This window comes from Prionailurus viverrinus, chromosome F2, assembly GCF_022837055.1.
Source record: "Prionailurus viverrinus isolate Anna chromosome F2, UM_Priviv_1.0, whole genome shotgun sequence".
Classification (NCBI taxonomy): Eukaryota; Metazoa; Chordata; class Mammalia; order Carnivora; family Felidae; genus Prionailurus; species Prionailurus viverrinus.
In genome coordinates, this window is record NC_062578.1 from 82,546,908 (window position 1) to 82,570,290 (window position 23,383).

Genomic DNA, 23,383 nt, shown 5'->3' on the forward strand with positions numbered 1-23,383 from the left:
CTTCAGCTCAGGTCATGCTCTCACAGTCTGTGGGTTCAAGCCTCGCGCCGGGCTCTGTACTGACAGCTCAGAGCCCGCAGTCTGCTTCGGATTCTGTCTCCCTCTCTCTCTCTCTGCCCCTCCCCCGCTCATGCTCTGTCTCTCTCACTCTCAAAAATGAATAAATGTTTTAAAAAATTTTTTTTAAAGAAATATTACAACCAAGTCCTGGGAATGCAGGCATACACTCCACTGCGAAGAGCCCGTTTGCCAACTCTAGCGGAGAACTTACCGATTTAGACGCATCAGACTGAAAGAAAAGGGAAAAAAACCCTGTAAACTCAAGGTGTTACAAGATTCCGGGGTGTTACCAGCAAAGTGACGAAGAGGAGGGCAGGTCTGAAGGCAGGCGGTGAGGAGCCCCCTAAGGTAGGCCGGGAGCTGGGCAGGAAGACTTTAGCGTAGAGGAACGGGGTCGGGGGGGGAGGGGTGAGCGCATCCACAGCATCTCCCCAAGAGGGAGGACAGCCCTTGGGGACAAGCGGGATGTCCCTCCCCCCACCCCACCAGGGCTGGCCCAGGCGCTTTCCCTGCGCGGTGGGCGTGGCGCGGGGCAAGGGCCGGGCCGGAGCAGGAGGCCGGGCGGGCAGGGCAGCTCGCAGAACAGAAGGAGCACGTGCGAGAGGGGAGCACGGTCACGGAGGGCACGGCCGGGGTCACCGAGAGGAACGAGGTCAGCAACAGGAACAGCTCGCTGAGGCCATGGTCGGGCCTCCTCTGGGCCCCTTTGCGCCCACGGACCGGGTCCCACCGCCCCTGCGGCTCTTCCGGGTTCCCGGACACCCCCTCCCCCCCCAAAACGACCGGACACACTCCCGGGGCAGCGCAGCCACGACGTTCAGCTCTGCGCGTGCGCAGCTGCCATCCCCCGCCCCCTACCGCCGCCACGTGCCACGCCTCGCGCTGCCGCTGGGGGCCTCCGGGAAGGCGGGCGGGCGCATGCGCGCGTCGGTGGGCGGCACGGGAGAGGCCTGCGGTGGAGCCTCACGCCTTCCGCCCCGCGCGCGCTCGGCTTCAGACACTCAAGGAGCGCAGACGACGCGGGGCTTTGGCCGATTGCACGCCAAATGGGAAAGTGTTGGAGAAGAGCTCACAGAGGCGCTGTCGGTGGCCAGGGCCCACGTGGTGCGGTGGGCGCGTGACAGGAGCGAGGTGTGCTGGGCGCCGGGCCGCCAGCTGGGGCGGGGAGGCAGATGAGCGTGTTCTGCGGGGTTTGGGAGGAGGGGAGCACCCCAAACACACAGCGGGGTCGACTGAGTGTGGGGAGGCCGCCCGGAGAGGCGACGGCGGACGCCTGGCGGACGGGGAGCTGTGGGCACAGGGCACAGCCAGGGCCGGCCGATGATGGGGTGATTCTTGTGGGTGCGCCCACGCGCCGGGCGTGCAAGCGGAGGCCGGGTTCCCTCAGGAGCACGGCCTTTGTGCAAATGCTTGGTTTGGGAGGTGGGCCCGGGAAGCACGGGCAAGGGAGCAGCCCCGGGGGCGGCGAGGCCAGGCCCCGGGGTATTGACGAGCTGGTCGGTGCAGGGGGCTTGGGGAGGACGGAGACGACGCCCCCAGGGTTAGCTGGCCCCCACTCACCCTCCGCTGGGGCACGGACTCGTGGGCCCAGAGGGGCCCTAGCGAAGGCGCTCACACGTGACTGTGGAAGGAAGGCGCGCAGGGGAACAGCCGGTGCTAAGGATGCGCGGCCTGGGCGGGTGCACCTGTACGTGCCTGCAGGGGAAGGGCTGCGCGGGGTGGCGTGTGTGTCTGTGTAGGAGTATGGGCGCACCAGCGGGTCTGGGAGCATATAACAATATCCTAACGTTAGCATTTGAGAGGTCACTGGGCCTTGGTGGGCAGACGGCGCACCGGGCAGGGAGGCCTACAGGAAGCTGAGGTCCCGTGGGAGACCGAAGCGAGGTGGCCAGCCCAGGATGGAGGGAGGTGGAAACTAGGAGCTGAGGGCGCTGCGCAGGGTTCCGGTTGCGCGGCTGGCAGACTAGGGCTGTCTTCTGACCCTGAGACCCCCGTCACGGGAAACCACCTGAAAAAATACGGAGGAGGCTGGGACAGGTTTCTTTTGCGTTACAGTTTGATTGTTTTATAGGTTCTAGTGCCTTTGTTCGAGATGATTAAAGATGCCGTTTTCCTGCCTTCTGAACAAATGGACGTTAAGTAAATAGCTGTTTTCCTGCTTTGGTGAGTAATGGCCAGACAGAAGCCTTCTGTCGTGGTGCTGGCCTCACGCTGCCGTCCGAGTGTGTGCCCCCAAAGCTTTGCATAAAGATGGCATCTAATCTACAATTGTGCCTGGATTTGCTCGGGCCCCACGGAGGCTGAACTCATTCTATTCAGAGCGCCACAGGAACAATAACCAAAAAAGGATACCATGAAGGCAACATCTATCATATGCTTCTTAAAAAACCCCATTGTCAGCATCAGTGACAATGGCATTACCGCTCAGTCACTAAGATTAAAAATTAGTCATACGTGGAAAATAGAAACAGGTTTTCAGGGAGAAGGAAGCTTTGGTTCCACTGAATAATGCCCCCTTTTTTGCTTGGTAAATAAATGATGCATATTTTCTGATGATGTATATTTTTGAGGGTAGCTATGTCTAGGTGGTCCCAGGTTTGGGGTAGACGCCTTGTTGTCAGTTGACTGGCTGGGCAGATGTCAAAAATATTTTATAAATTATTTCCCAAACTATCTGACGATGAGGTATTCAGCAGTGACAGCAGAGTAAGCTCCATCTAGAATGTGAATCTTTCTGGCTTAGGTCACAAAACGAATCACAGTTTTTGGAATTAAGGGTTTTTTCCCTACATATCACGAGTTATCAGTGTGGCACAGTCATTATCCAGGGCAACATTTGGCCGGCCCGTGCCCTCTCACCCGTGCAAACCACCCACCCACCCACAGAGCCCTACCCCCCTGCTACTCCTCTGCCTCCCCCCGCCCCGCCCAAGCCCACGGTCAGTGGGGGACCTTGCTCCCTCTACCAGCAACACATAGAAACAGTCCACGGGGAGCCCCTGTACCCTCCCAACGCCGCACGTGCCAGGCCTGTGTCTTTCCTCTGCCTTCTGTGCTATGGTCAGACTGTCGGTACTTGTGTGAAAGGCCGGCCGGCCATATGGCCCACCCCGACCCTATGACCCGGTGTCACGCCAGTCCTGTGCTCCCGCTACAGTAGAACTCCCGGCCATGTGTTCATTCCCTGTGTCCACTTCCTCCCCTTCAGCTCGCTTTTGATCTCGCTCAGCAGCCTTTTGTCCACACCCCTCTTAGAGGTCTCCTGGCAAGGTCTCCACTGGCCTCATCCCTCAACCCGCATGAGACGAGGCGTCCGTCGCTGGCTGACTTTGGGCTCGGTCCCGGCAGCCCCTCTTGCTGACCCTGTGGTGAACCAGCCGGCCCTCTGCCCAGGACTGTTCTCTGGTGACTGCACAGCACAGATGCCCACACGGGGCTTGCCCGCAGCCTCACCCCCAGGCTCCAGCTCAGCAGCCTGCCCCCCTCCTGTCCTCTGCCCCTCCAGAGCTCCTCCCGGCCCAAGGCGGCTCTTCAGCAGTAGGATCCCCTGCAGAGGGTTATGGCGAGGGCTCAGTGGCGGGAGACCTACAGGTGCTTCCCGCTGCCGGCCTGTGGTCAGACCAGTAAATGCCAACTACCTACAGCAATGCTCGGGGCCAGCCCTGGGGGTCTCGCTTGCGCTGTTCTGAGGACGAGAGTTCCCCACAGTGGTCAGAACAGTGCCCGTGGAGCCAGGCCGCTCTGCCAAGTTTACGAGAACAATAATTTGTCGCCCCGCTTTCCTTGGGCCTCATCCCCCAAAAGTGCCCGTTCCTCAGAGGCCGGCAGGCAAGCCACCTTCCTTGCCCAGAACATGACTTCTCCCTCCCTCCCCATGTGCGTGCCCAGCACCTTTATGTCCAGAAGGGAAAGGACAGAGACGTGGCCTGTGAAGATTCTAGAGTGTGGTGGGCATCCAGTGCCCACAGAGCCCCCTCTCACCAAGGCACCTCGAAGAAGGGGACTTTCAGTTCTCTCGGTTCCCAAAGGGCTTTTTATACTGTGCCCACTGCAAGCCGGTCCTCAGTGGCTCTTCCCGCTCCCCTCCAACCGCCTCTCAATGTGTCTTCAAATAAGAATAAATACGTGTGTCTGTTCTCTGGGGCCTTTGACAGCCCTGAGCTGGCCCCGCGACTCGGGTGGGATTGATGGCACCGTCTCACCAGGAAGCCAGGTGCATCTTTTACTAAGGGTGGTTTCCAAATGATGAATGGCTCTCTCACAAACACAAAATTGTTGATAGTATTTACAAACAATTCATTTTTCACGTTCTGTTGATTCTTCGCCAGCCTCCCTCGGCGACCCCCCCACCGCTGATGCATCGGTGGCTATTACTGCCATTGATTAAGGCTTCCTGTGGTCCCACGCAGCCTGTTACTTCATTTGTCACAGACAAGCGGCGCACGCACGGCAGTATATCATGTACTTTTCGTGCTTTACTGTTATTTGTTTTTCAATTTATGTCGTGTGCTCTCCGAGTACAGGTGCGCACCCACACTCCAGAGTCTCGGCCACGACTGCGAACACAGACACGCGTAATTAAACTATCCGGCTCTGCCCAATCCTGTGCCTCCAAAGCCTGACTCCTCCGCCTCCCATTCTGGAGAAATGCAAATGTAAACAAACAGCGGCAGCACTGCCACCTAATTGAGACTTGGGGACAGGAAAGAAAGTCACTTAAGTGCCACCACCTGTTTGTCATTCGAGATTGAACCAAAAAAACCCAAACCCAAAATTTTCAGCACCTGCTAGGGGAGAGACACTCATCGAAGCAGCCCAGTCCAGGCCAGGTGAGGGTTTTCTAGAACAGCTAGCTGATTTCATCGTATTTCTCCACTACATCCCGATCGCATTTGTAGTTCACTTACGGCATTTCCCATGGCCAGGCCCTCCCAGGAGACGGGCTGGTGTGTGCAGAAGGTGCCAGACCCTGCGAGGGTCCAGCCTTCAACTTCCTGCTGCAGGGCCGTTGCGTTTCCGGACAGCCCGGTCCTCATTTGGGACTTGCAGAAGCTCGCGAAGGAGCCTGAGTTTCCTCCCGGCCTGCGAGTCCGAACGTTCATGTTCACATCAAGAGTCCACTGGGCTTGTATTTGCCAAGTATCTGTACCCGGGTGTAAGGCAGACTCCCTCAGCACTTCCTGCCCCCATCCGTGGAAAACCCCCGTGGTGGCCCGCGTCCCCCTCCGCTAATGACCAACGCCATTTGCCTGCCTTTTCACACCAAAAGTTTCCACTTCCTCACTTTCCATTCTTTCATTTACCTTCTAGTCTTTTTTTTTTTTAATTTTTTATTTATTTTTGAGAGAGAGAGAGAGAGAGAGAGAGAGAGAGATGGAGTGTGAGCGGGGGAGGGGCAGAGAGAGAGGGAGGCACAGAATCCGAAGCAGGCTCCAGGCTCCCAGCTGTCCGTGCAGAGCCTGACGCAGGGCTCGAACCCATGAGCCATGAGATCATGACCTCAGCTAAAGTCAAGACCCCTAACCCACTGAGCCACCCAGGCACCCCATCTTTTTTTTTTTTTTTTTAACTTCAAAAGCACAGTAGTACATTCTTGCTCAGAGAAGTCCAATAATACAGACGTGTGTAGGGAGAAGACCCGTCATCTCCCTGAGCCCAGGGGCCTAAGGAAGCCAGACTCAGCTGCCGATTCTGCCGGCTCCCCAAAGAGGTGTATTTGGAGCGTTCTTCCTTGCCTTTCTTTTTAAAATGCTAATGTGGGGTTTTCCCCCACAGACGTGTTACTCTGCGGTTTGTTTTGGTGAGTCATCGGCCGGACATGGGGTCCTGGAACCCGTGGCCTGTGGGCTCTGGGGCGCCCCACCTTCCACCTCAGCGCCCCCACTCTGTCCCATAGCTTCAGACCGGTGGCCGTGTTCAGTCTCCTCTTTTTGAAATACCCAGGGTGGCGTCTGCTCGCCTGTTTGGACACGGACGGACGCATAACCTTTCCTCACTTTGCCTGCGGTTACCTTTGACTCTTTGAATCAGTTTTTAGGAACAGTTTTACTTGGGGCTCTCACTTCCATTTGTCACACGTGGATCGTTTTTTTTTTTAAATCCCTTCTTTGTCTTTTGACTTTTTCCTGATGTCTTTTGTTATATAGAAATATTAAGTCTTAAATTGTCCCATCTTCGAATCTTCTCCTCTATGGTATCTGGATTTTCTGTTTTGATGTAAAATGTTCCTTCAACCCTGAGATTATTAAAATTATTCCCCTTTTCTTCTAACATCGTTGGTACTTTACTTGTTCACACTGAATCTTTAAGCCACCTTTGGGGAGAGGGACGTTTTTACAGTAGTGCGTATTTTCATCAAGGTGCACAGTATGTCCAAACACTATTGAAGTCTGGTTCTATGTTGCTGAGTAAAAATTGTATACATCTTGGGGCGCCTGGGTGGCGCAGTCGGTTAAGCGTCCGACTTCAGCCAGGTCACGATCTCGCGGTCCGTGAGTTCGAGCCCCGCGTCAGGCTCTGGGCTGATGGCTCAGAGCCTGGAGCCTGTTTCCGATTCTGTGTCTCCCTCTCTCTCTGCCCCTCCCCCGTTCATGCTCTCTCTCTGTCCCCAAAAAAATAAATAAACGTTGAAAAAAAAAAAAAAAATTTAAAAAAAAAAAAAAAAAAAATTGTATACATCTTGTAGATCATGTGATTTTCTTACTAAATTTGTTCCTAGACATCGTATAGTCTTGTCACATTTGTGACTGAAAATATTCCTGATTTCTATTTCTAGCTGTGTGTGTTTGTATGTGTGTATGTGTTTTAAGCAATTGGTCCTTATATAGTGTCTTAATCTGCTCAGGCTGCTATAACAAAATACCACAACCTGGGGGATTTAAACAATAGAAGTTTATTTTCTCACAGTTCTGGAGGAGGCTGGAAGTCTGAGATCAAGGTGCTGGCTGATTCAGTTCCTGGTGAGGGCTCTCTCCCTGGTTTGCGCACAACTGCCTTCTCACCGTGTGCCTGCCTTCTGGAGAAAGCGGGCAAACTCTGGTGTCTCTTCTTAATGTTTATTTTTGAGAGAGACAGAGACAGAATGCGAGTGGGTTGGGGCAGAGAGAGGGAGGCACAGAATCCGAAGCAAGCTCCAGGCTCTGAGCTGTCAGCACAGAGCCCGACGTGGGGCTCGAACTCATGAGCCGTGAGATCATGACCTGAGCCGAAGTCGGACACTCAACCGACAGAGCCATCCAGGCGCCCCTGGTGTCTCTTCTTATAAGGGCACTTATCCTGCTGTGGGACCCCACCCTCACAACCTCACCTGACCCTAATCACCTCCCCCAAACCCCTCTTCTAAACACTGTCACATTGGGGCTCAGGCCTCAACATATGAATGGGGGGGGGGGCACAATTCAGTCCATAACATATAGTTAGCTTAAAACTAGATATCTCTTCTAGTATCTGAGTGCTGTGCTTAAAAAAAAAAAAAAAAAACAACTAGATATCTCACCGGGGCACCTGGGTGGCTCAGTCAGTCAAGCAATTGACCCTGATTTCAGCCCAGGTCATGATCTCGAGGTTCATGAGATCGAGTCCACTTGGGATTCTCTCTCTCTCTCTCTCTGCCCCTCCCGTGCTCACACTCGCTCTCTCAAAATAAATAAACTTAAATTTAAAAAACTAGCCACCTTACCAAATTCTCTAATCAGTTTTAATAGTTCTTTTAGTTGATTTTCTTGGTATTTCAAATTACACAACCATGTTCTCTGAACATAAAGATAATTGTGTCTCCTTTCTCTAAGATTTTGTTTTACTGCATTATTTCCTTAACTGGGAACTCAAAAAACCTCAGATGAATAGGGGTGGTAGCAGGCATTCAAATCTTGTTCCTGATTCAAATGTCGATGGCTTCAAGATTTCAATATGTAGTGTACTCATTATCTGCATTCGATGCATCGCCTCTCAAGTTTAGGCGCCCCTTTCGCTCCCGTTTTGCTTAGAATTTCTTGTAGAATAGCGGCTGAGTTGTGCGGATGTTTAAGGGGCCACGTGGAGATTACTGCACAAGCTTTTCTTCTGCTCCTCTGCTGGTGAGATCACCCCGGCTGGCGGGTTCCTAATGTGGGACCTACTTGGTCATGGGGCATTAAGCATGAACACACTGCCAGACCTGACGTGCTGTTATTTATATTCAAGCTGTATATCTGTGTTGAGTGAGGACACCTTTGGCTTTAAACATCAGGAAGCCCAACTTGCGGCAACTGGGTTGAAAAGAAGATTGGTTATGTCAGCAAACCGGAAACCAGAGGAGTCTCAGGGCCCCAGTTCTCTGCCACCCTCAGTATGTCTGCGGACATACGGTCGCAAGATGGCCACACGGTTCTGGGCGTTGCACCCAGTAATGACAGCTTCCTCCTATGGGCCTCTCCAGGGAGTACCCTGAAGACTCCCCTCTTGACCAACTGGGCAAAACTGCATCCTAAGCCTATGGGCGCAGATCAATCACTGGCTGAAGTCCTAGGGTGACCTCTGCAGATCACTATGTTCTACTGGCATTCGGGACAGTGAGTCTGTACTGGTGTGCACAGGCATTGCAGGACATCTAACGTCCCCAGCCTCTGACAGTGTCTCCCCCACCGCCATGGTTCCAGTACCCTTCGTTTATACACCAGTGGTCTACACCTTCTGGGGCTGAGACTGGCCATCTTTCCGTGGAGCACGTGGCTTCACTAAGGAGGTGGTCCACGAGATTTGGCAACGACAACGATGGGTGGGGCACGTGGATGGGGCCAGGCCATCAACAAAGTCTGCAGCTTACGTTTGTTGATGAAACCCATCCACGGTGTCTTGTGGTTTCTTTTCATCAGATTTGGCGTTTTAGCCCGGCAAGCTGAGTCAAGGACACCGGCATCCCTTGACAGGCGACACGTGCTGTCTGCAGACTGGATAGACTGGATAAGCTGTCAGAGTCTGTGTCCCCTTTAGCAGTTTAGAGTCTGTGCTATTGGTCTCTTCTTGTCTGCTCCCGTTTCTCGGGTCAACTCTGATCACTTAAGTCTTGATACATCCATTTCTCCAGACCTTGCAGTTGACATTCATGGCGTTTTCTAAGTTTGTAAAATCTTCCCTGAGGCTTGGTTAGTGTTCTTTTTCCTTTCTTAATGTGCTGTACTTGTGTTTTCCCTCCGAGGCAGCCACGGCTCGTGGTCCTGAGTGACAGCCCGGTTGTGTTTGGAACAACAGTGTGTCAGCTGGAACTCCTGGCCTCCCTGTGGCAGGTGTGGCCATGTGACCAAGTTCTAGGGGAACTGGGGGAATGTTTTGCTTTCCTCCTTGGAACACAGAAATGAGCTCTGAGGAGGAACAATTGGTCTCTGTTGTGAGGCTGAAAGCAAACTGGAGGAACCTGGGAGTGGAGACCCTGTGGCCACACCCTGGGGCCTCCACCACCCTTGCTGAACGATGATCTGGGGAAAAATAAGAAACATCTCACCCCTAAACACAGCTAAACGTCCACAGCTAAACAACTGTGTTCCGATCTCATGGAGTCAGAAGTGGATCCTGGTTGATACAGTCTCTCCTTGCTGCTGATCGGGCCTCTCAAGGATTTATCCACTTTGTTTTTTCCCAAACACTCAGCTTGTTTGTTATGTGACTGAGGTCAACTTTTAATCTTTAGTAATTTCCTGTTTGTATCGTCTTTTGATTTGGTTAATTTATTTCATGTATGTACGTATATGCACATACACATATACACACACACCTGTGTACAGGCAATAAACCCAATTAAGTTTGCACAATTTCCTTTGGTTTGTTCCATACATTTTATATACTGTTACTTACTCTGTAGGTACTTTGTAACGTGCAGCTTGTGCTTTAACTTTCTATTCAGACCTTGTTTGAAACGTCTCTTCACTTGCAAATGGTTATGTTTTACTTTGGATGTTCTTGGCTGCCAATTTCTAAGCCTGCACCCCCTAGAAAACAGGCTTCGGGGATGCTTTGCTATGGAAGGCGCAGTTCCACCAAGCATATGGTTCTGCCAGAACCACTCAGCAGAACGGCAGCCTCCGGGGCGCCCTGCTGCCTCTCTCGCCGCAGCCCCTCGTGGCTCTTGGAGTTGGTGATTTGGTACTGAATCCCACAGTTCTGAACGACATGCTTCCGCGTCTGGAGCACTGTTGCCTGATTTAGGCGTCACTCAGGGACTTCGGAGGACGAAATGTCAGCATCTCCACCTGTCCTCTCCATTTGGCCTATCTTCCTCCTCCTTCACCTCTCTCCTCCTGATAGAATCAAGTTATGATTGCCCCGGGGTCAAGATGCCAGGACATCTGATTACATTATGATGGCTATGAAAAAGAATGCACAGCTGAGTCAGGTAATATTCTAGGATTACTTTTTATATTCCTTCAAGTTGTCACCCGCCTTATTTTGTTGCTGTTGTTGCATGAGATGGCCAGGGCAGGCCAAGAGGCCTGGTTACAGGGTTTAGCTCTGCGGAGCGCAGGCTCCCGCGCGTGCATGTGGGGGGGGAGACGGAGCCCGCGGCTCAGCAGCGGGGACCTGGACGGGAAGGCTGGAACTTCGGAGGGCCTCGAGGGACACTGGCGTGGTTCCTGCTTATGCACGGTGTCCCTGCCCCTACAAAGGGGGTGTCGTTAGGTGAGGGGAGCCTCACAGGAACTCTGAGTGGGTCCCACAGTGACCCGGGCCCCGCGTGGGGGTACACCGCTAGGACCGGCCCGCAGGGAGGGCAGGCTCCGGAAGCAGGCCGTCTCTGCGGGCCAGGCCGGTCCTGGAGGCGAGCTGGTTCTCGAAGTCGTTTGTGGAAGCAGGTTGCGGGGGCCGGGCTCCGGGGAGCGCTTCGAAGGCAGCTTCTGGCAGCGAGCTGTGCCGGCGGGCCGCGCCTGCTGAGCGGAGAGGGAAGCGGCGTCGCTGGAGGACTCGCACCAGCGCTCGCTGCAGCGAACCCGTTGAGCCCCCCACTGCCAACGCGCTGGACAGGCTCCTCGGAGGGCCGCTGTTGCCTTGGGGGCGGGACGAGCCGGCGACGTGCAAGCCTGCGGAGTCGGCTCAGGGAGCGGAGCACGCAGGCGCCCGGGAGGTCGGGCCGGACGCTTTTGGGAGTTGCTTTTTTCCTTTTTCCCTAACTTTTCCGCTCGCTGAGCGCACGCCGTGGCGCATGCGCAGTCTGCGCCCCGCCCGGCCGCGCGGCATCGGGCCGGGCGGTTGCCAGGGGCGACCGCATTCCCCCGGGACTCCGCGGTCGCGCGGGCGGGGCCTGGTCGGCGGGGCCCGCCTTCCTCGCTCTCTGGTTGGCTGGCGCTGCTGTTCGTTGGAGTCGTCGCGGCCGCCGATTGGGCAAGGGGAAGTTTCGCACGCTCGGCCCGCGCCCGCCACCCGCGAGGAGAGAACAGTGGGGGACCCTGCGCGGCGCCCGGGAGGGACCTGTGCCGGCCTCGGCTTCCAGGCGGGCAAGGCCCGAGCGGCGGGCGGCGATGATCCCCGAGGAGAGGACGGACGACCCGGGCTCCGGCGAGGAGAGTGCGCGGCTGCAACCGGCCGGCAGCGTTCGCAAGGTGGGCGCGTCCGCGGGGACGGGGGTCGCCGGGAGGACGGGTCCCGGACCCCCGGCCCGCTTTTGCCCGCCACCTGCCGCCGGCGGACGCGGGGCTCCGGAGTCGGCGCTGGCTTCTCAGGTCTGAGCGCGCTGCAAGACTTGTGGCAGCAACCCACTTCTCTCGCCCCTAGAGGCCAGCTGGGCTGACCTCTGGGGAAACTGAGGCTCGGTGGAAAGGCCGAGCCCGCGTTACCTGCCTGAGCTGGGCTTCTGTGCCTTCTAGCAAAGGGTGGGAACACAAGCCCAGCTCAGCGTTTTCTCCCACGCTCTGGAGGACGCTCCGGGCCCCGTTCCACCGCAGATGTTGGGTTCTGGTCTGTGACAGCCCGTGGCCTTGTGCTAGTTCCGGGTGCCCGTCATTCCTCCGTTCCTAGCTTTTCCCTCCCTCTCTCCAGGCTGCTCAGCTTTGCTCTGGGCACCTAGCTCTGTATTTGACGAAACTTTCAGCGGCAGGCAGCTGGAGCCTCCCAAGAACAGGAAATGGCTGGAGGACTTCACAGATAGACAGTTTGTCCGTTTCTTCACTTCCCACACACCTCCTCCCCCTCTGAGGTCCCTAATCCTGCTTCGCTGACTCTGGACCAAGGACCATTTCCAGGAGTAGTGGGGAAGCTCTGGAAAGGGGTGGGAGCGGACACCTGCGAAATCTGTGCTGGGAAGGAGGGGGCACTCAGGCTGCCCCTCTCTGCAGCCTGGAGCCTGGGTGTTCCCTGGGAGTCACCCACTGGCTGTCCCAGCGTCCAGACCAGGCCTGTGCAGGTGCGGCAGGGCTCCGAGGCTACATTCTCCCCGTTCCAGCACATCTCTCCAGGAGCACTTGACATTGAGGAGCAGAGGAGTGGTGTTGATGAGGACAGCCCTCCTGAGCTAATGGTTTCTGCCCAGCATAGGGACCAGCCCCCTCCCTGGGCAGATGGGCATGGCTATTGGCCCAGAACCTCTAGAACCTGCTGGAGCTTTGCTTCAGAAGGGGAGTGATGTAGCTTTGGCTGTGGCCTGCTCCTCCCTCCCCAGATCCTCAGGCCTCTTGGAGGGGAGACTGCCCACCTCCTTGGCTCATTTCCTCGTTCACAGAGCAGTCTTGACGTGCACCGTGGAGTAGAGGCACAGGCCACCAGGAAGAGAGCCAGACAGCAGAGCAGAGAGAGGAGGGCCATGTTTTGTCTTTTTCCTTCTTGGCGCCCCCCTGAGATGTACGGATGAGGGTCCTGCCCAAGGGCCCAGAGCAGGGAGCCCTCCACATCTAGTGTTCTCTCTCTTGTTGTTCAGTTGGAACAAGCCTCCTCTCCCGTTACCTAAGGATCACAAGAAGGCCTCCCAGGAGAATGCCTCTGCCTCTGGGAGGTCCTCCCTGATTGATCTCTCTTCTCTCTTGACCATCCATGCTGGAATCTGAGGGGGTGTTGAGCCATAATCTGAGATGATTGTGCACCAGGGGCCTTCCTCTTGAGAGGCTGTGAGGCCTCCTTTAGGGTGCCTTCATAGAGGGAGAGGGAGTGGGACAAGATATAGCCCCCAAAAGGTCTGAAACTGCCCCTGCCTGCCAGCAGGGGGGTGCATATTAAAGAAAATAGGCCACATTTCCTCAAATATGAGGAAGACAGTGGACACTGCAAGGGGCCTGACCTCAGCACTGCCTGAATAAAGCCCTGTCCCTGCCATTGGGGCAGCTTCCTGGAGGCACTGTCCTCAACTGCCACTCTGTTCAGGCTCTGTGACCACCTATGGGGACGTTGCCCAGGGAAGGTACATTCTGGGAAGTTCTTCCTAACTCCAGGGCTGGTGACTGTCCCAGACGAAGGCCCTTAAATGGCTAGGAGGAAGCATGGTGGCCACGGCCGCGTGTCCCACTGCAGCCCTGAAAGCCGCCCAAGCCCCCTTCGGCAGAAGCCCCTCGGCTTCCCTGGCCAGAGCCTCTAGTCACCCGGCTGCAGCATCACTGTGGCTGGGAACCCCCAGCTCTGGTCTCAGTTGCCACCCAGCTCTCCTGCCTGGGACCCCGACACCGGCGGTCCGGCAGGATTGTCCCGTGTAATGAGGAGCAGTGCCTGAGGTGGCCAGTGGGCAGTCGGGAGGCCTGGCCTGCTGCCTGGGAGCTGAGTGACTCTGGGCCTGTGGTTTTGAGCAGTTGCCCAAAGGGACCCCACACGTAAACAACCAGCTGGGGTGATACCTGCGTATCACATATCAAGACACGTATCCCAGGGTCACCGTGGGCCGAGCGCCACGGGGAGCAAGGTGGGCTGAAAGCCAGCCTCCAGCACCCCATGGGCAGGCCCCTTTCCATTAGCACCTTGGCAGGAGCCAGGCTGGGTCATCCCCCCGTGGCCGTGCTAGAACTCATGCTAGAAATGTGCGGGTAGAGTAGATTATGGGGGTTATGGAATGAGATTCAAAGGCACACAAGGATATGTGCCGAGCAGTTGGCCACCTCCCGCCAGGGGCTCCCAGAGCCCCGGCACACTGGTGCTGGCTCCACAGGATCGGCCCAGCTTCTTCGTGGGGCCCCGGTCCAGCCCTGTCCCCCGCCTTCTGTGTGCTTCCTGCCCTGACCACCCCACCCCCCTTCTTTCTGGGATCCCGGGCTCCTGCCTCAACTCAGCCTGCCTGGCCCCACTGCTGCCTGGGGAGCTGGCTCGGGCCCCACCTGTGCCGACCGCCGCCTTCCCCACCCGCGAGAGCCCTCTGGCATTCGTGAGCTGTTGACAGAGGCGTGGCTTGGCCCCCGTGACCTGCAGCCTCTCCACAGGGCCGTGACCCCCTGGCACAGACACCGCGCGGCCGCCTGCAGAGCCGCAGGGCCCAGGTCCACCAGCAGATCAATAAGGAGTTGCGGATGCGGACAGGCGCGGAGAACCTGTACAGGTGAGTGCCCGCCACCGCCCCATCCCTCGGGACAGTGGTGCTGCCGTCCCCTGAGGCCCCCTGGAAGCCAGCCCATGTGGGGTGATGGGAGCCAGGCAGAGACCCAGGCAGGTGCCCGACCGTGTGGTCTGGTTTGGGAGAGGGACGTGTGAGCAGGTGACTATGGCCATTGTAGGCTCCCAGGAGGAGGGGCCGGGCCTCCCACCGGGGTCTGGGGCAGCCATGCTGGCCAAATGAAACCCTCCCAGACAACCCAGGCCCCTCCCTTGGTGGACCTCACTGGCAGTGGTCAGCTCAGGGTCAGCCAAGTTCCGTGTGGTGCTGGACGGGGGGCCGGTATACAGTGTGGGAGCCTGTGATTTATGTGGTGACCAGCAGGGCTTTCTCAGGAGAGGCACCGTTTAGGCTGAACTGTGACAGGTGTCCCAAGACTGAGGACCCGGGGGGCACCTGGGTGGCTCAGTCGGTTGGGCGTCTGACTTCGGCTCAGGTCATGATCTCGCGGTTCGTGGGTTCGGGCTCTGTGCTGACAGCTCCGAGCCTGGAGCCTGCTTCCGATTCTGTATTTCCCTCTTTCTCTGCCTCTCCCCTGCTGGTGCTCTGTCTGTCTCTCAAAAGTGAATAAAAATTAAAGAAATTTAAAAAAAAAAAAAAAAAAAAGACTGAGGACCAGGAAAGCGTCCTCCACCTGAAGAGGTGCCTCTTCCTTAGCGAGCTGCACATCAGCTCAGACCTTCACCCATGTCTCCGTGAGCCCACTGCGTGGCTGGTGGCCCAGGAAGATGGTCCCACCTGTCAGAGCCACAGCCAGTGTGCACAGAGCTGGCGGATAGGCTCCAGGATGCAGCTCTGCTGGGCCCAAGGGGCCCCTCCATTTCCTTAGCCGCCCTGCATCCCTGTCTACCCCACCTGGCCTTCCTGGGGACCCACCGCCTCGTCTGCCAGCTGCCCAGATGTAGGCACAGAGAGGGGCTGACTCCCACCCTTTGGGAAAGTTGTTTTTGTGTCACTGTGGAAGGCGCGCCAGAGCCCGCGTCCAAGGAGAGAGGTGGTGGGAGGCGAGAGCCGTGCCCTGGGCCAGAGTCACCAAGTATCCACGTGGACAGGAATTTGCACGAACTCCAGGGGGGCTCAGAGAAGAGGGGGTGGACCCGGGACCGCACCGCACCCCTCCATGGGGGCTGGGCCTGGGGGCACAGCACTCTGGAGCCCAGGCTGGCGCAGGGGCTGCGGCGAGGCCCAGGGGCGCGTGGTCCGCCTGCAGAGCAGGGCTTCAGCTCAGTCTGGCCTCCCTCCCCCAGAGCCACCAGCAACGCCTGGGTCAGGGAGACAGTGGCCCTAGAGCTGAGCTACGTCAACTCCAGCCTGCAGCTGCTGAAGGAGGAGCTGGAGGAGCTCAATGGCAGCGCGGAGGTGGACCGGCCGGAGGGGTGCGTGTGCGCATGTGCGGGGGCCGGTGGGCGTGGGGGAGGACGTGGTGCGCACGCGCGAGACACCCTCCAGGGCGGCACCTGAGTGCTGTGCCGTGTGTGTGCGAGACACGAATCAGAATCGGGAAAGGGGGGTATGTGTGCCTGGAGAAGTAGGGGGTGGCCACTGGGCACGGCAGGGTCCAGCCTTAGAATCTCGGCTCAACGGTTCTGGTTCCAGCGAAGGTGTCAGTGTCCCTATGATCCCCCTGGGGCTGAAGGAGACCAAGGAGCTGGACTGGTCCACACCCCTGAGGGTGAGTGCTGACCTGTGAACCCCGGGGTCTGGTGGGACGTGGTCCTGCCCTAAGGATTACACCCTGCCCTGGGGTCAGAAGGGGTCACCAAGGCTTCCTGGTGCAGCCATTGCATTGAACAGAAGAGGAAACAGGCCCGGGGAGGGGGGGGGGGGGGGGGGGCGGGGTCTGACTCCGGCTGCTGGGCTTGCCCAGGCTGTGGGAGATTCTGGTTGGACGGGTGTTGGAGGAGAGCCCACCGTGGGATCGATAGGGCAGAGTCAGGCATCCTGCTGAAAGCCCACACTGGCCACAGGGTTCCCCCACCGTCGCTCTGAGAGTTGGCACTGGCTGGGGCTGCCCCGTCCAGTCAGAGCCTCCACTGTGAAAACCTGCCGGTTCCCAGGGTCCTCCAGGGGGCTCATGAACTAGGCTGCCCCTCAGGCAGCACGGAGAGGGGCCTCAGCTCCTGGCCCCAGTGCCCTTGCCCGTCAGGTGGGCTTTACAGGGGCTCAGAAAGGTCTCTGAGCAGAAGCAGCACCGAGTCTCTGAACCCCGTACCTGCGGGGGAGGGACCCCAAGGCCAGAGGAGGGGACCCACCACCACATATACACCAGTCCTCAGCCTTTCTCCAGGGGCCCCGGGGCCTCCACCACCCGTCTCCACGTTGGGCCGGGTGAACAGGGAAGGCCAGCACCTGCCCTTCCCCCAAGCAGGAGCTGATCTCTGGGCACTTTGGAGAGGACAGTGCCTCCTATGAGGCCGAAATCAGGGAGCTGGAGGACCTGCGGCAGGTGAGTGGGCTCCTCCTGTCCCCTCCCTGCCCCGGAGACCGGCCACCCCCAGTTCACAAGGAAAAACAAGGCTCAGCGAGGGACAGAGGCAAGGAGCTCAGTGTAGACATGCTCTGTGCAGGAGTCCCCACCAGGGGCAGCCCTGGGGAGAATGGGGAGACAGGCACACCCCGAGCGTGCATTAACACAAACACAGCCAGGGCACACACGTGGCTCTGCGCACACCAGGGAAGTTCCGTCCTCATCAGATACCGCTGGCCCCCTGGGAGTGGCTGCTCTGTGCCTGTCCCTCCCCAGGGACCCCGCCTGGGCCTCTCCACGGTGCTCAGTGTCCTGGGGGTGGCACGTGTGGCCCACGACAGCCTCAGACCGGGTGGATGTGCCGCTTCGGGACCTTGTCCACCCCTAGACCCAGGGTGCTCCAGTTGGGCTGGGATGTCCAAAGGGTCCCAGGGTAGTGTGTGTGCTGTGGGACGGGTCTGGGGAACCGAGGCCCAGCTGGTGCCTGCCCCGCAGGCCATTCGGACCCCCAGCCGAGGCGAGGCAGGCCTAGAGCTGCTTATGGCCTACTACAACCAGCTCTGCTTCCTGGACGCACGCTTCATCGCCCCCACCAGGAACCTGGGGCTGCTGTTCCAGTGGTAGGTTGGGGGGGGGCGGTCACTGGCCTCCCCTGACGGCTCCCCAAAGCCCTGTGACTCCTGCTGCTCCCACCCTCACCCACCCGCAGGTATGACTCACTCACGGGAGTCCCGGCCCAGCAGCGGGCCCTGGCCTTTGAGAAGGGCAGCGTGCTTTTCAACATCGGGGCCCTCTACACCCAGATCGGGGCTCGCCAGGACCGCTCCTGCCCCGAGGGCACCAGGCGTGCCATTGAAGCTTTTCAGAGGGCTGCTGGTGAGGGCAGCCCCGCCCCTAGCCCCATGGCAGCAGTTGTGCAGAGGGGGTTGGGGGGAGGTGGGTTAGCACTCCCAAGTGTGTGGGGCAGAGCAGATACACACACAGGCCCTTTCTGGGGGTGGGGGGGCGGGGCCAGGTAGCCCTGTCCTCCTGCTGTGAGCGCCCCTCCACAGGGGCCTTCAGCCTCCTGAGGGAGAACTTTTCCCGAGCACCCAGCCCCGACATGAGCCCGGCCTCGCTGTCCATGCTGGAACGACTCATGACCGCCCAGGCCCAAGAATGCATCTTTGAGGGCCTCTTGCTGCCGTCCACCGAAGCCCCCCAGGGTTGCCTGGCCCAGCTGCGCCTGGCTCAGGAGGCTGCCCAGGTGAGGGCAGGGAGCCCTTGTCCCACAGGACACCTGGCTGAGCCACGGTGGCCAGATGAGCAGGAGGGTCTGGGTCGGGGGTCCAGGCAGGGAGGGGCAGGGGCAGTGGCTGTGTCTCCTGTTTGTTCCCAAAGCCAGCTGTTTTCGTGGTCTTTGGAGCCGGTCAGGACCCCCGGGTCCTGAGTCCTTGCTACTGGGGCAGCACCAGTCAGAGCAGGCCCTGGGGCTCAGATTCCTGAGCTTGCCTCAGCTCAGGGTGCAGGGCAGGGCCACTGGGACTCAGGCCGGGGCAGGCGGAGGCCGGGGCCCAGGGCGGGGAGGCCCCGGCGTCCCACCCTGTGCGCTGGCAGGTGGCAGCTGAGTACAGGCTGGTGCACCAGACCATGGCCCAGCCACCTGTCCACGACTACGTGCCCTTCCCCTGGACCACCCTGGTGCGTGTCAAGGCTGAGTACTTCCGCGCCCTGGCCCACTACCACGCGGCTGCGGTGCTCTGCGACAGCCCCCGTGAGTGCCCTGCCCCTCGTGTGTGTGCCGGCAGAGGCCCCGGTGCGAAGGGGCTCACGGCCCTCTCTGATCCCCAGCAGCGGCCGAGGTGGACTGCCCAGCACTCTCACAGGCCTTCCTTGGGCTCCCAGCCACACCTGGGCCCCCGGGCGCCGCACCCCAGGAGCAGGAGGGGCGCAGGATGCTCGGTGAGGCAGCCTGGCGCGGAGGGGCTGGGGCCCGCTGAAGGGGGCGAGTGACCCGTCCTTCATGAGTCACCTCTTCCGGGCATGCCTGGTGTCTGGCAACTTGCCAAGCTGCCAACTTGCGTGCCCGAGGTCCCCTTGGCGGCCCTGTCCCAGGCAGGGCCTGAGCCAGGCGGGTAGCCCGGGCGGGTGGGGGCCCTCGTGGGAGGCAGCTCTTCCCCTGCCCGGCCTTCTGCACCTGGTAGCTCCTCCCCGAGCGGCCCGCGGGCCCTCAGGATGGACCAGAAGCCCTCAGCTGTGCTCCTTTGGCTGCGTCCAGGGGTGGGGAGAGCTGGGGTCCGGCCTGGGCCGGGCGAGCCCCACGGAGCGTGTGCCGGCTCGGTCCCGCGCAGGCAAGGCCCACCTGAAGCGTGCCATCCTGGGCCAAGAGGAGGCCCTGCGGCTGCACGCCGTGTGCCGTGCCCTGCGGAGCGTGGACCTACTGCAGGCCGTGCTGGCCCAGGCCCTGCGGCGCTCACTGGCCAGGTACTCGGAACTCGACCGAGAGGATGACTTCTTGGAGGCCACGGAAGCTCCCGACATCCCACGTGAGCAGCCCAGCCCCTCGGACGGGCGTGTCCAGCCAGCAGGCGTCCGTGGGCCCAGGACCTGTGGCTGCCGTTGAGGCCACTCCACCTCCAGGGACCACGGAGCGGTGGGCCTTCAAAGGAGCCCACGCGGGCGCACCCCCTGCTCTCCCGCGCCTTGCCATCCCCGCAGTGGATTCCTGCCCCAGGGAGGCGGTGGCCTGGGAGACGGAACCATAGGCCGGCCCCCCAGCATCTCCTGCTTTACAGGGGCAGGCAGGCATGGCTGGAGAGCAGAGACACCCCGGAGCCCTCTGGGGCGGGGGGGGGCAGCCAGGTCCCCGAGGTCTGCAGAGGGGCCAGTGTGCGTACGGCAGGCCGCACTCGGGCCGCCCGCTCTGCTCTGGCTGCCTCCCAGGGGCCTAGGGTCCTTGAGCCTCAGGCCTAGTTCTGTTTTCCCTTGAACTCTGTCGTTTCAGCTAAAACACAGCAGAAGCCAGAGATCAGGGCACCCAGCTTCTCCAGGGTGAAGGTGACTGATATCTTCCACCGGCTGGTGAGCACCCCTGCCAGGGTCACCCGTCCCCACCTCAGCACAGGCGGCCCAGCCCTGTCCTGGAGGAGGACTCTGGACAAGGCTGGTGGCCTGGCCCCGCCCTGCCCCACCCCTCTGCCACACCCGGTTTTTGACCCAAGATGTAGAGATCGAGGGGTGAGGGGTGCTGTGGTGGCCCGGCTGAGCCTCTGACGCCCCTTCACCCCACCCCCAGGGGCCCCTGTCCGTGTTTTCAGCCAAGAACTGCTGGCGGCTGGTGGGGCCCGTCCACGTGACCCGGGGAGAGGCTGGCTTCGGCCTCACGTTGCGGGGAGATGCGCCCGTCCTCATCGCTGCTGTCATCCCCGGGGGCCCGGCCGCGGTGAGGCCCCTGCCCCCCCACCCCCCCGCCGGGGCCGAGTCCCGGGGTTGAAGGGGGCAGGTGGGACTGTGGCCAGGGGTGGCGGGTGCCCCCGTGGGACTCAGGATCCCCCCCCCCCGTGTCCCTGCAGGCAGCTGGCCTGCGGGAGGGTGACTACATCGTGTCCTTGAACGGGCGGCCGTGCAAGTGGTGGAAGCATGCGGAGGTGGTGGCGCAGCTGAAGGGCGTGGGCGACGAGGGCGCGAGCCTGCAGGTGGTCACGCTGCTGCCCAGGGCGGAGCCACCCAGCGCGGTGAGCCCCGGGGGCCCCGGGAGGGCCTTCCCCCGGCCCCGGCACGCCCCGCGACTGCGAGGGCGTCGGAGAGAGGAGCTTGCGCGCGGGCGAGCCTCACTGGCGTGGCCTTCTGGGCAGCGGCCGTCTGTGCCGTGGTCTCCACCTGGCGGCGAGTCCCTGCCCTGGGCGAGGCCGCAGCCCTCCCCGCGGTGGGCCTCCGTGTGCCCACACTCCTGGGGACCTCGGGCAGGGGCGGCGCTGCAGGAGCCGTTTCAGGATCCCCACCCCCAGCATGGCACCCCTGCGGGGCGCTGCTGCCCTGTTGCCCTTACAGAACCCCCAGCTTGCCCCTGACGCACCAGCCACCGCCTCCCGGGTCACACCCTGCAGCCTGGCCACAGGCAGGCCAGGCCCAGGGAGCCAACCGTTACCCATTTCTGTCCCGATTGCAGGGGGAGCACCGGCCGGCCCTGGGGGCGCTTCTGAGGGGCCAGAAGGAGTGTGGGCGGGGGCCACCAGCTCCTGGGCGAGCCAGCCCCAGGCCCCTCCTTGGCTGGAGTCGCAAGGCCAAGAGGGGCAAGACCAGAGGGAGGCTGTCCCCACACCCCTGAGCTGTGTGCCGCCCTCCCCCTCCTGCCCAGGGTGGTGGCGAGGGGCCAGCTCCCCCCACGGCCCTCTCCATCCTGAAGGACTTTCGGGCCAGTTTGCTGCCCCACCTGGTGCCCAGAGCTGCCCATTAAAGACCGAGTCAGATGAGGTGTCTGAGCCTGGTGCTGGGCGCTGGACCCACACGTGGGAGGCATCATGGTTGCTCTGCACACAGAGTCCCAGGTGCCAGAATGCGGCCCCTGGGCTGCCCGGTCCTCACACATGCCCCACGTCCCCACCTGAGTAGGGCAGCGTCCCAGGCCAAGGGAGCCGTCCAGCTGCTTCTTGGAGTCGGGGCCGGGCAGGCTGTGGCCCACATCCTCACTCGCCCTTCGCCTCTGCCCCTCACACATCCTGTCCACACCCTACCTTCGGGCTGGGTCAGCCTCACGCCGAGCTTGCGTTCCTGACCCCTTCCGAGGACCCCACCACTGACCCAGCCCACCTGGCACCCCACAGGCCTGCCCTCGGGCCAGTGTCCCAGCCAGTCCCACCCCCGCAACACCTTTCCTCGATCCCTCTACTTCCGTTCTTGCTGTCCCCTCCCGGTGCCCCACACTCCAGGCATAGATCCCAAACCGGCCCTGCGGCTGCCTCTCACGTGCTTCTCCAGGGGCCGGGCCTGGCCCTCCACCCCCACACCCGCCCGCCCCGCTCAGTTCTGCCAAGCTCCGAGGGGGGCTGGTTTGGACTTGGCCCTGAAGGGAGGGCCGGGGGCGGCAGGCGCGGAGCAGCCACTCGGCGCGGCCGCAGGGTGGGCGTGGGGGTCGGGGCGGCCGGGAGTGCGCATGGCCACCAGGGGGCGGCCGCCGCCCGCTCGAGCAGCCTCTGCAGGCAGGACTCGGCTGCGGGAGGTCTACCTGCAGGCCAGGACCGCCCCCTCCTTGCTGGCACCGCCCCGCCCCTCGGCGGGAGTGGCCGAGTCCCGGTCCCCACTGGCCTCGCCTCCCTCCTGCTGTCGTGTTACCGTCAGGGTGGGGGCCGGCGTGAATAGGCAGGTGGCCTCGAAGACCTCATGGTCGGGGAGGGCGGCCCCACCAGCCTGAGCCTGGGCTGAGAGCGGCCAGGTGTGTCCCTGCTGACCCGCCTGCCCCTCCTGGGAGAACGCCCCTCTCAGCAGAACCAGCCAAGGTCACCTCGGCGCTTACTAATTTGATTAATAAAATTGTGCTTCAAGGAGGCCATTACCCGCTAATCAGGGATGACAGGGCTGGCAGGTCTCTCCAGGAGGGCGCTGCGACTCTCCTGCCTCTGGCCGCCAAGCTGGACCCAAGAGGGGCGCACGGGCTGGGGGCCAGAAGCTGCCGCTGGCCTCTTGCACCAGGCTGGTGGGGAGGGGGCGCCCTTCCCAAAGACTGCACCCCTGCCCCCCCAGGGACAGCCTGCCGTCTCTGCCCTCCAGCGCCCTGTGCCCGGGGGTTCCTCGGCTGGAGGCAGGGGTGGCTGGGAGCAGGTTCCCTCTCCCTCAGAGGCGGGTGGGGGTGAGGGAGCTCTGGGGCATCTCTGAGGCCTGGCTGGCAAGGTGCTCCTCCCTGGTCGGCCGTCCTACAGTCGAGTTCCAGGCTGCGGGGCGCAGGCTGGGCCCAGTGCTAACCCTGGGCCAGGCAGGGCTAGACAGGGAGGGGGCCTCACCTCTACGGGCAGCGGCCAGCCCCTTTTCCACGTGGGAAAGCAGGGTTGAGCGAGGTACAGACCAGCTCGAGTCGCACAGGGCCAGCTAGGAGGCTCAGCCGCACGTTCCAGCCACTCGAGAGGCCCACCCTGTGTCCACCCACACCTTGCCGGTTCGCCTCTGCCTCCCGGCACACGGGAACGGACCTCCCTGTCCCGTTTCCCCGGCATGTCCTTAGTCCAGCTAGGCAGCTGAGCTGGAAGCAGGCGGAGTCCCAGGCCTGCTCTAGGAGCCCTTGCGAATGAGGTCACGGACCTAGCAGAAGCTTCAGCTCGGCCCCGATGGTCAGTCATGGCCTGCACCCCGGGACCCCG

General features: G+C 60.6%; 1 protein-coding gene across 5 annotated transcripts; it reads left to right on the forward strand.

The window, feature by feature from the left end:
• The first annotated feature begins 11,449 nt into the window (after positions 1-11,449).
• Positions 11,450-22,176, forward strand: RHPN1 (rhophilin Rho GTPase binding protein 1). Of its 5 annotated transcripts, XM_047842993.1 has the most exons (15): positions 11,450-11,627; positions 14,418-14,533; positions 15,835-15,963; positions 16,184-16,259; positions 16,956-17,033; positions 17,550-17,674; positions 17,764-17,930; positions 18,107-18,300; positions 18,651-18,807; positions 18,885-18,995; positions 19,385-19,579; positions 20,038-20,114; positions 20,329-20,475; positions 20,606-20,767; positions 21,202-22,176. In XM_047842993.1, the coding sequence occupies exons 1-15, from the start codon at positions 11,547-11,549 to the stop codon at positions 21,358-21,360; spliced, it is 1,974 nt and encodes a 657-aa protein (XP_047698949.1). In that variant the 5' UTR covers positions 11,450-11,546; the 3' UTR covers positions 21,361-22,176. The 5 variants fall into 5 exon arrangements, with proteins under 5 accessions (XP_047698949.1, XP_047698946.1, XP_047698947.1 ...); XM_047842990.1 differs by lacking the exon at positions 21,202-22,176 and having other exon boundaries at positions 20,606-21,189; XM_047842991.1 differs by lacking the exon at positions 21,202-22,176 and having other exon boundaries at positions 18,888-18,995; positions 20,606-21,189.
• Positions 22,177-23,383: the final 1,207 nt, after the last annotated feature.

Excerpts from the sequence above, each read along its gene's own strand:
- RHPN1 (XM_047842990.1), top strand. The coding sequence starts at position 11,547 with ATGATCCCCGAGGAGAGGACGGACGACCCGGGCTCCGGCGAGGAGAGT. Across the intron at positions 14,534-15,834 it reads GGCGCGGAGAACCTGTACAG|AGCCACCAGCAACGCCTGGG; the intron begins GTGAGTGCCCGC and ends TCCCTCCCCCAG. Across the intron at positions 20,115-20,328 it reads CTGATATCTTCCACCGGCTG|GGGCCCCTGTCCGTGTTTTC; the intron begins GTGAGCACCCCT and ends CCCCACCCCCAG.